The following is a 15,038-nucleotide window of genomic DNA, read 5'->3' as shown; positions in this document are numbered from 1 at the left end:
GGGGACTCCACCACCTCCCTCGGCAGCACATTCCAAAGGCCAATTACTCCTTCTGTGACTTGAGACTAAACTTCCTCTGGTGCAGCTTGAGACTGTGTCCTCTTGTGCTGGTTGGCTGGGAGAAGAGACCAACCCTCACCTGGCTACAACCTCCTTTTAGGTAGTTGTAGAGAGCAATAAGATCTCTCCTGAGCCTCCTCTTCTCCAGGCTAACCATCCCCAGCTCCCTCAGCCTCTCCTCACAGGGCTGTGCTCCAGACCTCTCCCCAGCAGCGTTGCCCTTCTCTGGACATGTTCAAATATCTCAATGTCCTTCCTAAACTGAGGAGCAAATTAGCATGACAATTAGGAGTATAATAAAAATTGTGCATTTCACAACCCTTTCTTATTCAGTTAACTCCTTGTCATGGCCATATTATATTTAAGTTCTTCTATTTTGGTTTGAATAACAAGTGCTGAATATTGAATAGGCTATGGAATATAATTACATTTATGAAAGATCTAGGCCTCTTATGAAATAACTTAAGTGTTAATATTTAGAGTTAAGGCATTTCACAGCTCCTTAATAAGAACAAACCTAGCAGAAAGGTATCTTCACATTCAAGAAATGGTTTTTGTTACAAAACACACAGCAATTCTTGTCATTAGCAATATCTGCCTTAAACTCCTAAATTCATATTTCAGAACAAATCTTTCCCCTCAAAGTTTGAACCTCCTCTTATCACCACTTGCAATTTACTTAGAAATTGCATGCAGTAAAGAGAAGAGAAGAGAAGAGAAGAGAAGAGAAGAGAAGAGAAGAGAAGAGAAGAGAAGAGAAGAGAAGAGAAGAGAAGAGAGAAGAGAAGAGAGAAGAGAAGCAAACCAAACCAACAAAAAACTCCTAAATAACCCAAACAACTAAAAAACCCCAAATAACCAAAACCAAACCAACAAAAAAAACCACAAATAACCAAAACCAAACCAGCTAAAAAAAACCCAAATAACCAAAACCAAACCAACAAAAACCCCCAAATAACCAAACCCAAACAACTAAAAAACCCCAAATAACCAAAACCAATCCAACCAAAAAATCCCCAAACAACCAAAACCAAACCAGCTAAAAAAAACCCAAATAACCAAAACTAAACCAACCAAAAAAACCCCAAACAACCAAAACCAAACCAACCATAAAAAAAAACTAAATAACCAAAACCAAACCAACCAAAACCCCCCAAATAACCCAAACCAAACAACTAAAAAACCCCAAATAACCAAAACCAATCCAACTAAAAAACCCCAAATAACCAAAACCAAACCAACAAAATCCCCCAAATAACCAAAACCAAATATCTAAAAAACCCCAAATAACCAAAACCAAACCAACCAACCCCCCAAAAACCAAAATCAAATCAACCCCAAACCCCCAAATAACCCAAACAACTAAAAAACCCCAAATAACCAAAACCAAACCAACAAAACCCCCCAAATAACCAAAACCAAATCAACCCAAAACCCCCAAATAACCCAAACCAAACAACTAAAAAATCCCAAATAACCAAAACCAAGCCAGCTAAAAAAACCCCAAATAACCAAACCCAAACCAACAACCAAACCCCATCCAAACCAACTCCCTGCCAAATAACCAAACCCAAACCAGCTAAAAAACCCCCAAATTCCAAAACCAAACAACCAAAAAAACCCAAATAACCAAACCCAAATCAACCAAAATACCCTCAAATAACCAAAACCAAACCAATCAAAAAACTCCAAATAACCAAAACCAAACCAACAACCCCCCCCAAATAATCAATACCAAACCAACAACTAAAAGAACCAAACAACCAAAACCAAACCAACCAAAAAACTCCAGCCCACCAAAACATACAAAACCCTCCACACAACCAAAAAATCAAGACAAAAAGAAACAGCCAAAAATCAAACAAAAAACCCCCAAACAAAACCCCAAACCCAACAAGTGTGAAAATAACTGCAGGCACAAAACTAGAGGAAAGCACATCTATGGATGGTTTCTCACCATCTGATGAATTCTCAAAGCATGAAAAAGGCAGATGATGCATCCAACATCAAGCCTGCAGGACTGCACAGTATGTTGCTGCCCTATTCCTACAAACAGCTTGTGGAAGTGATCATGTTTTGGATGGCCCAAATTAAATATTAACTAACATATGCCCAAAGTAGGGTTTTCCAGGGCTAGGTCTAACAATGCCTCTTATAACTTACTTCTGACATGTCAGCCAAACATGGTATTACTTTTTTTTTAACCTTATCACCACCAGTGTGCTCTTCTGGCCAAGAAGGCCAATGCCATTCTGGGGTGGATTAGAAGGGCTGTGGTTAGTAGGTTGAGAGAGGTTCTCCTCCCCCTCTACTGTGCCCTGGTGAGGCTGCATCTGGGGTATTGTGTCCAGTTCTGGGCCCCTCAGTGCAAGAAGGACCTCAGGGAAATGCTTGAGAGAGTCCTGTGCAGAGCCACAAAAATGGTGAAGGGAGTGGAACATCTCCCTTATGAGGAGAGACTGGGGAAGCTGAGGGCTCTTTAGCTTGGAAAGGAGGAGTCTGAGAGGTGACCTCATTCATGTTTATGAATACATAAAGGGTGAATGTCAAGAGGATGGAGTCAGGCTCTCCTTGGCAATACCCAATGACAGGACAAGGGGTAATGGGTGGAAGGTGAGGCATAGGAAGTTCCATGGAAACAGAAGGAAAATTATTTTAATGTGAGGGTGCCAGAGCCCTGGAACAGGCTGCCCAGGGGGGTTGTGGAGTCTCCCTCTCTGGAGATATTCAAAACCCACCTGGATGTGCTCCTCTGTGATCTGCTCTTGGTGACCCTGCCCTGGTAGGGAGGTTGGACTGGATGATCTCTTGAGGGCCCTTTCAGTCCCTGACATTCTGTGATTCTGTAATCTGTGCTGCACAGATTCTACCCCACTGTGGCAGTAGGCTTCCTAACCTCAGTGTTTCTTTCTGCATTCTCAACGACTCTCGACCATATAAATTCTGAACTTCCTAAGAGCTGCTAATTTAAATTCCAAATAGTTGAAAACTTAGAGCTTAACCTTAGTGTGACCTATACAGCAGCAGCAGGAGTAAAAAAAGCAATAAAGTCATTCAGATTTGCATTCTGGAAATTGCTCTGACATTCTGTTTTCCCTGAGTTGTTCAAACAGCAAAGAGCACACTGAGTGACTCCTTGATACATATCTTGGAACATGGTTGACTTTTTTCTTCCAAGAATAGAATAGAATAGAATAGAATTAACCAGGTTGGAAAAGACCTTTGAGATCATCAAGTCCAACCTATCACCCAACATCATCTAGTCAACTAAACCATGGCACTAAGTGCCTCATCCAGCCTCTAGTGCTGAATGAGACAATATGTTGCCAAATCTGAGTATTAAGGATTTCAGAGGACACAGTCTCAAGCTGCACCAGGGGAAGTTTAGGCTCGAGGTGAGGAGGAAGTTCTTCACAGAGTGAGTTGTTAGCCATTGGAATGTGCTGCCCAGGGAGGTGGTGGAGTCACCATCCCTGGAGGTGTTCAAGAGGGGACTGGACGTGGCACTTGGTGCCATGGTTTAGTAGTCATGAGCTGTTGGGTGGCAGGTTGGACTTGATGATCTTTGAGGTCTTTTCCAACCTTATTGATTCTAGGATTCTATGATTCAAGTCAAAGATAATCCTGGCTAGACCTCAGTGTTATGTGCTGCCAACTTTAGTTTTACATGGGATGGAGCTTGAATAGAGAACTATCTGGCACTTTATACCTTACTACCTATTTTAACTGTGTTTTGCTTAAAGAAGTATAGTTTAAACAGTTGTAGCAAAATGAAAACAATCCAAACACCCCTTTGCACAGGACATTTGAAGACCTTAACCATATTTTGACAAAGAGGAGAATCTGTATTCTCCAACTTCGAGGGTGTCAGGTAATGATAGGACTGTGGGGAATGGAAAAGAAATAGAAATGGGCAGATTCAGATTGGATGTTTAGGAAGAAGCTCTTCCCCATGAGGGTGTTGAGACACTGGAACAGGTTGCCCAGGGAGGTGGTGGAAGCCTCATCCCTGGAGGTTTTGAAGGCCAGGCTGGATGTGGCTCTGAGCAACCTGATCTAGTGTGAGGTGTCCCTGCCCATGGCAGGGGGGTTGGAACTGGCTGACCCTTGAGGTCCCTTCCAGCCCTAACAATTCTATGATTCTATGATGGGTTTAATGATCCTTTTTCATAAGCAGATAGGACATTTTCTTAGTACAAGGACATGGACAAATGCCAAAACCTACATATCATATGTACACATATCCTTAAATGAAAGAACAAGATCTTCACTTACAGTGAGATGTTGTGGGATTTTTTTAAACTCTCATAAACAGCTTGAATAAAATATCTATGTGAGTCTAAAGCAAAATCCATTCACTCCAAAAAGCATTACCTTTTTACATGTTCACTCCTAAACATTTTGTAGTTAATAAACCCTACAGAAATTCTAAGTGTCCAGGTAAGTGTAATGGTAACTTATCTCCCAAATCTCTGCATTTTCACAGAAGTAGCACTAGCTTAAATCATAGAATCACAGAATCAAGCAGGTTGGAAAAGACCTCAGACATCATCAAGTCCAACCTATTACCTAATACCTAACCCTCATGACAAATAAATCATGGCTTCAAGTGCCACATCCAATCCCTTTTTGAACACCTCCAGGGACAGTGACTCCACCACCCCCCTGGGCAGCACATTCCCATGGGCAATCACTCCCTCTGCATAGAACATCTTCCTGACATCCAGCCTAAACCTTCCCTGGCGCAGCCTGAGACTGTGTCCTCTTGTTCTGGTACTGGTTGCCTGGGAGAAGAGACCAACCCCCACCTGCCTACAACCTCCCTTCAGGTAGCTGTAGAGAGCAAGGTCACCCCTGAGTCTCCTCCTCTCCAGGCTAAGCAAGCCCAGCGCCCTCAGTCTCTACTCATAGGGCTTGTGTTCTAAGCCCCTCACCAACTTTGTTGCCCTTCTCTGGACTCGTTCCAGCAAGTCAACATCCTTCCTAAACTGAGGGGCCCAGAACTGGACACAGTACTCGAGGTGCAGCCTAACCAGTGCAGTGTACAGGGGCAGAATGACCTCCCTGCTCCTGCTGGCCACACTGTTCCTGATGCAGGCCAGGATGCCATTGGCCCTCTTGGCCACCTGGGCACACTGCAAGCTCATGTTCAGCCTACCATCAACCAGCACCCTCAGGTCCCTCTCTGCCTGACTGCTCTCCAGCCACTCTGACCCCAGCCTGTAGCTCTGCCTGGGGTTGTTGTGGCCAATGTGCAGAACCCGGCACTTGGATGTGTTAAATCTCATGCCGTTGGACTCTGCCCATCTGCCCAGCCTGTCGAGGTCCCTCTGCAGAGCCTCTCTACCCTCCAGCAGATCAACTCCTGCCCCCAGCTTGGTCTATTTCCAAAATTGTATTCACTTCCTTCAAAGAGTTTTACAACTAAGGATCAGAAGTGATAATAGGCAAAAGACTTCATCAATGCACAATGGTGACCATGTAATACCTTGTCAAAAGCTGTTTGCTTAATAGAAAATAAATCAATAAAAATATTAGTTTGTCCCTTTTAATTTTTCTTTTTTCTTTTTTTTCAAGCTTTACTTGAAAATTTCCTCCTGACTTTTCTTGAGGAGGACAAGGAACAACAAAGCTAATAACGTGGCAGAGTTCAAGACCTGAGGAGAAATTGATTTAGTACAAACATGTACCCATCTTAGCAGAAAAGGAATAATAATGCTCTCCTTTACACTGAGAAAGATGACATAGGAACCTAACTGATCCTAATTCTTTTGCAATATAAAATCAAACCAAGATACACAGGCATGGAATTGTGTTTTTGCTTACAGGACTACAGTTGGCAGATCATTCTTGACAACCTATGAATGCTATGCCAGTAGTACTCAGACACTTAGCAGTGAGAAGCTACCTTTTCTTTTTCACCCCCCCATGTCTTATTTATGCTCCTGACAATATTTTCCCTGAATCTATGAAGGGCACAATAAACAGTGAACCATAAAATTGTTGTGTGCTAGTAGAGAGGAAAGGAAAGAAAACAAATAATTCAGTATAGAGGAATATGCACACAAATGTTTCCCCAAAAGGGGGAAATCTGGAACAGACAATAAGAGTAAAGAACTCCAAACTGATTTGTGCACTAGGTTTTAAAATGTATTTTAAAAGCTTTATAGTATCTTTAAAAAAAAAAATCATGTTTTAAGGAGACAACACAAACTGAAGTGTTGAGCTCAGATACAGCAAAACATTGGGCAAACTGGTCAAAGAACAAGAGGAATGGAGTAAAAGTAATGTATTAACCTGAGAACCAGGAAAAAATACTGTCTACAGCTGGTCTATGGAGTATAGGTTATTTCTGCTTAGACTTTAGCTATGACAGCATTTCAGCACCAGAGCAGCAGGAAAGATTACTACTGAAGAACCTCTGCTGAAGAACCTCTATTCAAGAACCTCTACTGAAGAATACAATAGAATAGAATAGAATAGCATAGAATAGAATAGAATAGAATGGAATAGAATAGAGTAGAATAGAATGGAATGGAATAGAATGGAATGGAATAGAATAAGCCAGGTTGGAAAATACCTTTGAGATCATCGAGTCAAACCTAACATCCAACATTATCTAATCAACTAAACTATGGCACCAAGCACCCCATCCAGTCTCTTCCTAAACACCTCCAGTGATGGTGACTCCACCACCTCCCTGGGCAGCCCATTCCAACGGCCAATCTCTTTCTATGAAGAACTTCTTCCTAACATCCAGCCTAAACCTCCCCTGGTGCAGCTTGAGACTGTGTCCTTTTGTTCTATTGGTGGTTGCCTGGGAGAAGACACTAACCCCCTTCTGGCTACAACCTCCCTTCAGTTGTAGACAGCAATAAGGTCTGCCCTGAGCCTCCTCTTCCCCAGGCTAAACAACCCCAGCTCCCTCAGCCTCTCCTCAAGGGCTGTGCTCCAAACCCCTCCCCAGCTTTGTTGCCCTTCTCTGGACACCTTCCAGCAACTCAACATCTTTCTTAAACTGAGGGGCCCAGAACTGGACACAGTACAACCACTACTCAAGAACCTTGACTCAAGATCCTCCACTGGAATCCACTCACTTGAGCAGAATAATTTTCCCTAGCTATTTCTATATAGGTTATCACAAACATATGTTCTCAGAAAGTAATAAATAAAAATTTTCTCATCATTAAAAGATGTAATTAGTTTTGATTATAGAAACAATTCTCTATCTGTCTAATGTCACAACTGTTAAAATAAGGATTAAAATTTGCACCTTTCCAAGGCACTAATGAGGAAAAGCAAGTGTGTTTTATATGACGTTTCTGCTCTCATTCCTCAATTCTGAGCTGAACTTCCCACTTGAAGTATACTGTGGAAATGCAAAATATTTCCTCCTCCTGGTAAATAAAAGTAAAGCTGTATTCTGCCAGCTCCAAGTGTCAGTACAACAGTTACACCACTATATAACTGTCCATGCTCTGACAAAGGTCATGAAGGAGTAACGCAGAAGCTCCCAGTCTAAAAGTACAGAGAGACTGAGCTGTTTTCAGTGGTAAGAGGACAGCAGAGAAAAAAAGAAGAGAATCATTTGAAATGTCTCTGATTCTATTGCATCTTTGCTTCTTTGCTTTATGGGAAGCTGCAGTGTATGAACTTTTAACACGAACAAAGGCCCAAGGAAGTTCTCTTGGCAAACTAAACAAGGCATTAACAACAATACTACTGACAGATGTATTTCTTCCTGCAACAGAGGACTCAAAAAAGAAACCACTTCCATTGCAGAGGTTTCTGTTGCATCCTTGGCAATTCAATATAACTTCACACAACACATGACAGCTCTGAATGCACTATTTTCTTCCACTGTACAGGACATTTCACAGACTGCCCTCGTCTTGATAATCATAAAATACATGGTGTCATGAACAGTGGATTCTCATGAACGTGACAATTCAACAGAAGTGGAAATTGCCAGACAAAGGACTTATAATCTCATCTGAATTTGGGGCAAAGTGAGTCATTAAAAGGAAGACATAATCAAAGCCAGATTTCCTGCCCACCTTCCTCTGACCTCTGTTGGCACAGCTATTTTCCTCTTGTGGTAAAAAGTGTGCCTAAAAATTGCTACACCCACTATGCAAGCTCTGTCAGAAGAATATAACTAACCTGCTTGTACAGCAGGAAGAATCACATCAGATATGCTCTTCAACACATATACTCAACAGTTGTCTAATTGTGATGACTTACAGGGAGTCCTCCAACTTTCACAGTACAGAATACAGACTTAACTAGGTTGGAAAAGACCTTCGAGATCATCAAATCCAACCTATTATCCAACACCATCTGATCAACCACACCATGGCACCCAGTGCCTCATTCAGGCTCTTCCTAAACATCTTCAGTGATGGTGACTCCACCACCTTCCTGGGCAGCACATCTCAATGGCCAATCACTTTTTCCATGGAGAATTTCTTCCTAACATCCAGTCTAAACCTACCCTGGCACAGCTTGAGACTGTGTCCTCTTGTTCTGTCACATGTTGCCTAGGAGAAGAAACCAACCCCCACCTGGCTACAACCACCAAGTTGGTTTGAATATTTCACTCTGGCAACAACCCAGCACTGATTCTTGCTTAAATCTTCCTTAAATCCCCTTACTGATCTTTAATGTTTCATCACCACTAAAATATGATAGAAAATGGAATGACCTTAAGCCTGAGGTGCTACTATAGCCACGTAACAGGGTGAGGTGTGATCTTACACCTTCAGACTGAATTTTCTGCCTTCCACCCAGTTAAATCAGCTCTTTCCTCTTAACCTAACATCTTGTGATAAAACCCCATACCTAAACAATTCTCCTTTTTAATTTATTGAGGATCACCTTCTGCAGCCACAGAGCATGTTGCTGTGCCCTAGCCCTGTCCTGGTGTGTGCTCACAGGACTGCTGACAGGCCTGAGACGACTGTGTTGGAACCTATTTTCATGTGATAGCCGCAGTGCAGATGCTCCTCGACACACTGGTGCTGAATGCTAATCACTACTACAGGCTGAGGACAATTGCCACCTACATCACAGCGCACTACAAGGAACAGAAAGGCCAAAATTACCTTTTCATGTGCTTTGGGCTTCCTGCTGGAAGGGACAGAAACTACCAGGGAATACTAGGAGGGATACAATAATCATAAACCAGTAGGAATTTCAAGGCCTAGTAATAAAAGCTGTGGCAAAAAGTCACTTAAGGAACTCATTATTCGTCTCCATATATGCAATTTCAATGCTGTTCAAAAGAGATCTTGATTATTTGTATGGGAACTTAAAATACAGGTTATAAATAAAGTGCATTGAAGGATGTAACATGGGATACAGGCAGGACACAAAGCAAACATTTCCCTTAGTTTGTATATTCAACTACACCACTTAACAGCATTCTTACAGAGCAACTTGCTATCAGAATAAGTATTCTTTAGATATTCAAAGTCACCTGCAGTTTGTAGGCTACACTACCATTTTGAGAATTCAAAATCCAGAGATGCAAAGCAGACACTTCCCTGAGGCTAATGAAACAGCATGGTCAAAGAGTGTTTCCTGTAAATAAAAGCACCTCATCTTTTCACTCCAGATAATGATCACCAGGGTATGCTCATCATTGATACCAAACCAAAACAACAAACAGGGGGGAAAAAAAGTAATAAGACATAAAAAATAGTAAGAACACTTTTTAAGCAGATCTATGCACTCAATATTTTCAAAGCTTTCTAATTAGAATATACAAAATACTTTAGAGAGAGAGGATAAAGGCTGAACAGAGCACTCATAAAATACACCTAGCTCTTGAGAAAGATATTATCTTTGTCAGCTAATGGTGATGAAGCCAAAAAACTGTTGCTGGAATGGGAGCAGGCTGATGAAGAAGGCTTTCAAATTGATGGGAGGGATATCCCAACTTCTATTTTTCTTAGGAGCATTTCTATCTAGGCATTTTTTTTTCTCTCTGAATTTCATTCCTGTCTCTATTAGACAACCCTCTCAACAGCCAGTCCTGCGTTGAGCAAAGATGTACTGAGTTAATACGCTTACTTTCTGGTTTATGTCAAACTGTTCATACAGCCAGCAAGTTCTAAGTACCTGAGAACCAGTAATTAACAACAATGTTAACCCCTGAGGGAAATGAGTTTGGTGTGAAGACAACTTTTCTGGTGTTTGATCCAGTTTGTGCAAGATCTGACAGAAGCATTTTTTCTAACTTAAATAGATGGTGTGTCAAAACCTGTTAGCACATACTGAACGCTTGCATGATTTAAACACAGAGTACATTGAATTTAACAGTAAATTAAAATAAATAAGGTATTTATTAAGCATGAAACAGTTCTAAAAAAGCATGATACCAGGTAACTAATTTCCTTCTGCCTTCCTAGTTTCCATAGGAAGGCAAAAAGAGGCTCAATGTGATGATTTGTGGACACAAGGAACTGGACATATTTTGTTATTATTATTTTGTTCCAGTTAGCAATCAATGAGTGCAATTAAAATCCTGCTAAAAGCACAGTTGCTTCATTTGCTTCCATCTGAGTTAGTCTGGCAAAGTTGATGTTGGGGTGTGGGGGGGTGGGGGTGGGAATTTCAACCCACCACAGACAGGATTTAAACTCGCTTCAAGGTGTTCAGCAGGTTTTTAGAGCGTCTTAACTTTACTTCATCCTTCTTCAATAAATTTTCATTGCAAATCTGGTTTTTTATTACATATAGTACTTAAAAAAAGACAAAAAAAAAAAAAAGAAAGAAAATGCCCCCATGTTACTGTCCACAAATACATTCCAAGGTTCTTAAAGTAAACGAAAGGAAGAAGCCTGTTTGCCATTCCTAGGCTGATATCCAAAGCGTGGGTTTAGGGAGAATTCCATTGTAGCGTGTAAAGTACCCAGGAAGTAAATACGTGTGTGCATATATACATCAACATACACATGCCAAGAGTTAATCTGTCTACAAACACACCAGCTTGTCATCCTTGCTAGTTGTTAATACCATCAAAGCTTTAAAAGGCTCTTTAACACACCAGCTTGTATCCTTGCTATCTGTTAATACGAATCAGTGTCTTTTAAAAGACTCTTTTAACAAGATACTTCGCTTGCATCAGAGCTTTAAAGAAAGAGCAACAAAACTAATCAAAAGAAGAAAAATGTTTGTTTGGTTGGGTTTTTTTTTTTTTTCATTCAATTTACCAATTTCTAGCAAGAGTTAAGATCTCTATGGTTATGGGTGTATATATGTGAATGAACGAATAAATCCTTAACCCACCATATCTTTTTCTCCAGTTTGCAAGCTGTCACCCGTGAAAAGTATGGTGTAGATGGTAGGATGATACTGTACCTGATTGGCTCTGGAGGTGGTCATGGGATCAGATGGAGAGGACTTGGTGGTAGTTGGGGAAGATGGCAATGTCTGGGAACAAAGCAGTTCAGGAGCAAATCAACCTTTACAAGCCTTAGACTGAACAGTTAAAAAAATAAATAAACCAACAAAAGTAACATAACTAGAGAAACCAAAAGAAACAAAAAATGCCTGAGACAAAAAAATCTTTCTCCTACTCATTGGAACTTAATGGAATTTAAAGTCAATTGGATAAATAATGCATGTAAATATGCATGCTTATGCATGTAAAAAACAAATTCATGACTTGAAATCAAGATGGTGAACTCACATAAATACTCAAAAATATGCTGACCACGTGAGGAGTACATTCTTTCCTCTCTCCTCCTCTTGGGGAAAATGAAGACTATAGTAAACAAAAATTCCAGCAAGTTCAATGAGCACACCAGAAACAGTTATCAGGCTACAAACAAACAGGGCCAACGTCTGAGAGAAGTTAAGAGGCATTTACTTTGGCACCTTGTAATGCAACCATTCCATGACACGGCCTAGAGCCAGCAAACTGCGTTCCATGTATTACAACCATGGCACTTCAGCTACTTGAGTTGTGAGCAATGCTCTAGCTGCTAAAATAGTCATTGATTTATTTTTGGGGTTTTCTTTTAAATCAAGAGGCAGGTGAAAAAATGCAAACATCAACCTCATGATGGATGAAGGTGCAACTAATATCTTCACAACAAATTACTACAATATGCATATCACTCTCTATGGTTAAAAATGGTTCATTTAGTCGAGCAAAGTTTAATAACTGGTCATCAGGCCTGTGTTCAAAATAAACACAAAAAATAATTAAGAGTCATATTTATTGATCACTTTTTGGGGGGGGCTAAATAATATACATATGCTTAACATTCATTCTTGAACACATCCAAAAAAAAACCAACCACCAACCCACCCACCCCCCCAAAAAAAAAACACCCACCAAAAAAATAACCCCAAGCCCCCCCAAAATAACCACTGCTCTGGTTTATAATTTTTATATACACATTTCTCTTTTTCAATTGGTAGAGTCTGACAGAATAACTTCTCTTTTTGTTTTGTTTTTTTTCTCTTTTCTTTTTTTGGTAAATGTAGTAAAAAAAAATATAAACCTCCACATTTCCAAACATAACATACAACACTTACTTCAAGAGTTTTGACACCTTTGCAATATATATTATTATTATTATAGTATTTATTATTATTAATATAAAATACCCCAAATTACACTACTTTTACTTTAAGAGAGAAGATGCTAAAATGCTATACAATGGTTTATCAGATGGTCATAGGATTGCTAACCCAAACTACTTAGAAATAAATGAAGCACACCAAAAAAGGTTTCACACACTTCCAGCAGTTCTGTTACTTACAATCATTGACAGTCCCTCCTAAAATAGGTATACATACTTTTTGCACTAAAACTCTTAATGCATATGAGAAAGCTGGGACACTGTGAATGCATAAAGTTGTGTATTAGAAAAATATGGGCTTGTACATATGCACACACAAATATTTTAGCTGTATGTTAAGTAGCAGTAATTTGTACATAAGCAAGCAGCCAAAAACAGGAAGAAAAAAGTAATCACCTTAAGAAAACAGACCCTCATTTTGGCTTTCCAGCTTCTAACTTCTGTTATAAACCAATAAAACACAAAATAAAAGATATATCGCTTATAGACATGGAAGCATCAGCTGGGACTCTTTCAAGAGGCTGAAGTGAAAAAATAAATGCTACCCTGAAGAGGGCATTATTAAAAATGTGTGGCTTGGCAAAATATTTTTGGTCAGCAGATGCTATGCATTGTGAAAATCCAGACAATTATAAAGGCCTCTCCCATGTCTCTCTGTACAGAATGTGGGTTCATTCATTAGGGGCTAAAACTAGCTAGAAAAAGAAATGTCAGATTCTATGATGGTACAGGGCTAATCCTCTTCAGTTATAGATTTATACTTCTGATTTTAGTGAGATGATGCAGTATCTCTCTTACCAAACTCTGGAATTGAAAGGAAATGGTTTCTGTCATGTAAACTTAAACCAATAGGAAACCAAAAACCAAAACCTCAAATGCAACTCCCAAACCCCCCAAACAATAAAAACCTAAACAAACAAACAAACAAAAAACCCAAGCACAACAGAAAGAAAAAAAAAAGCCAAAAACCAAACAAACCAACCCAAGGGAAAAAAACCAACAAACTAAAACCAAAACTAAACAACCTAACAAAACCCCCCACAACCTCCAACCAAACAGAATGGTAAACTCAGTCTTATCCTGATAGATTTCCTTTATTACAGATATATATATATATAAAATACAGTTATGTATGTGAAAATGGTGAGGGGCTGGAATTCTACATCTGACAGGCTGAGGGAGCTGGGGTTATTCAGCCTGGAGAAGAAAAAGATCCAGGGAGACCTAAGAGCAGCCTTCCAGTACCCAAAGGGGGCCTAGATGAAGGCTGTTTGCAAAGGCCTGCAGTGATAGGACAAGGGGCAATGGTTTGAAATTAGATAAGAGCAGATTTAGATTGGATGTTAGGCACAAGTTCTGCACCATGAGGGTGGTGAAACACTGGAACAGGAGATATCCCAGGTCAGGATTGAGAAGGGTCTGAGCAACCTGATCTAGTAGAGCATGTCCCTGCTAACTGCAGGAGGCTTGGACTAGATGACCTTTGGAGGTCCCTTCCAACCCAAACTATTCTATGACTCTACAATTGGTTTTGGTTTCTATATTTGTACATGTACATACAAGACCAGGCAGCATGTTGTAAAAATTCAAGTCTTTTTGTGCTTCTGCATAATTCTAGAGACACATTAATTTATGGAGACACATCTATTTCTGTTTTGAATATGAAAGTCATACAAAGAAGCTTCTCAAAAATAATAAGAAAGTAATGAAAGGAAAGGAAAGGAAATGAAAAAGGAAAGGAAAGAAAAAAGGAAAGAAAAGGAAAGGAAAAACGAAAGGAAAGGAAAAAGGAAAGGAAAGGAAAAAGAAAAGAAAAGAGAAAAGGAAAGAGAAAAGAAAAGAAGAAAAGAAAAAAAAGAAAAGAAAAGAAAAGAAGAAAAAAGAAAAGAAAAGAGAAAAGAAAAGAAAAAAGAAAAGAAGAAAATAAAATAAAATTAAAAAAATTAAAATAAATAAAATAAAAATAAAAGAAAAAAGAAAAGAAGAAAATAAAATAAAATAAAAAAAAAATAAAATAAAAATAATAATAATTTAAAAAGAAACAGAAGTAGTTGGATTTTGTATTGGATCTCCACTGTCTGGTAAGCAATTTATTGATACACTCTCAATTCCTTTGCAAGAACTTCTAGTCAAAATTACTTCTTAAAGAAACTTGGACAGATCTCAATAATTTTGATTTATTAGCAGCATGGAATATATTTCTTTAAGAACTTGGCAAGTGTTTTGCATTAGGCAAGCACTTGAATTTAGTAGTTATTAAGCTTCTGGGAATGAGATGCATAAAGTGATTAGAAATCATAAGATTAATTTGCCTGACAGAGGTTTGTGGGGTGGTGGGGGTTTTTTTGACACACTTCTGGAGACTGAAACCCACATACTATA

At 39.5% G+C, this 15,038-nt stretch overlaps 1 protein-coding gene across 2 annotated transcripts in view; it reads right to left on the bottom strand.

Moving 5' to 3' along the window:
- Positions 1-15,038, bottom strand: part of NOVA1 (NOVA alternative splicing regulator 1) — a 187,881-nt gene that overhangs the window by 17,745 nt on the left and 155,098 nt on the right. The window contains exon 4 of one of the 2 annotated variants that reach the window (XM_054162105.1): positions 11,425-11,496. The exons of the other annotated variant lie outside the window; for it this stretch is intronic. Within the exon in view, the coding sequence (XP_054018080.1) occupies positions 11,425-11,496 (72 nt within the window). The remainder of the gene's footprint in view (positions 1-11,424; positions 11,497-15,038) is intronic. 2 annotated transcript variants of the gene reach the window in all.

The sequence above is a fragment of the Dryobates pubescens genome, chromosome 5 (genome assembly GCF_014839835.1).
Source record: "Dryobates pubescens isolate bDryPub1 chromosome 5, bDryPub1.pri, whole genome shotgun sequence".
Classification (NCBI taxonomy): Eukaryota; Metazoa; Chordata; class Aves; order Piciformes; family Picidae; genus Dryobates; species Dryobates pubescens.
Note: the sequence above shows the minus strand (reverse complement) of the source record. Positions and strands in the feature narration are given on the sequence as shown.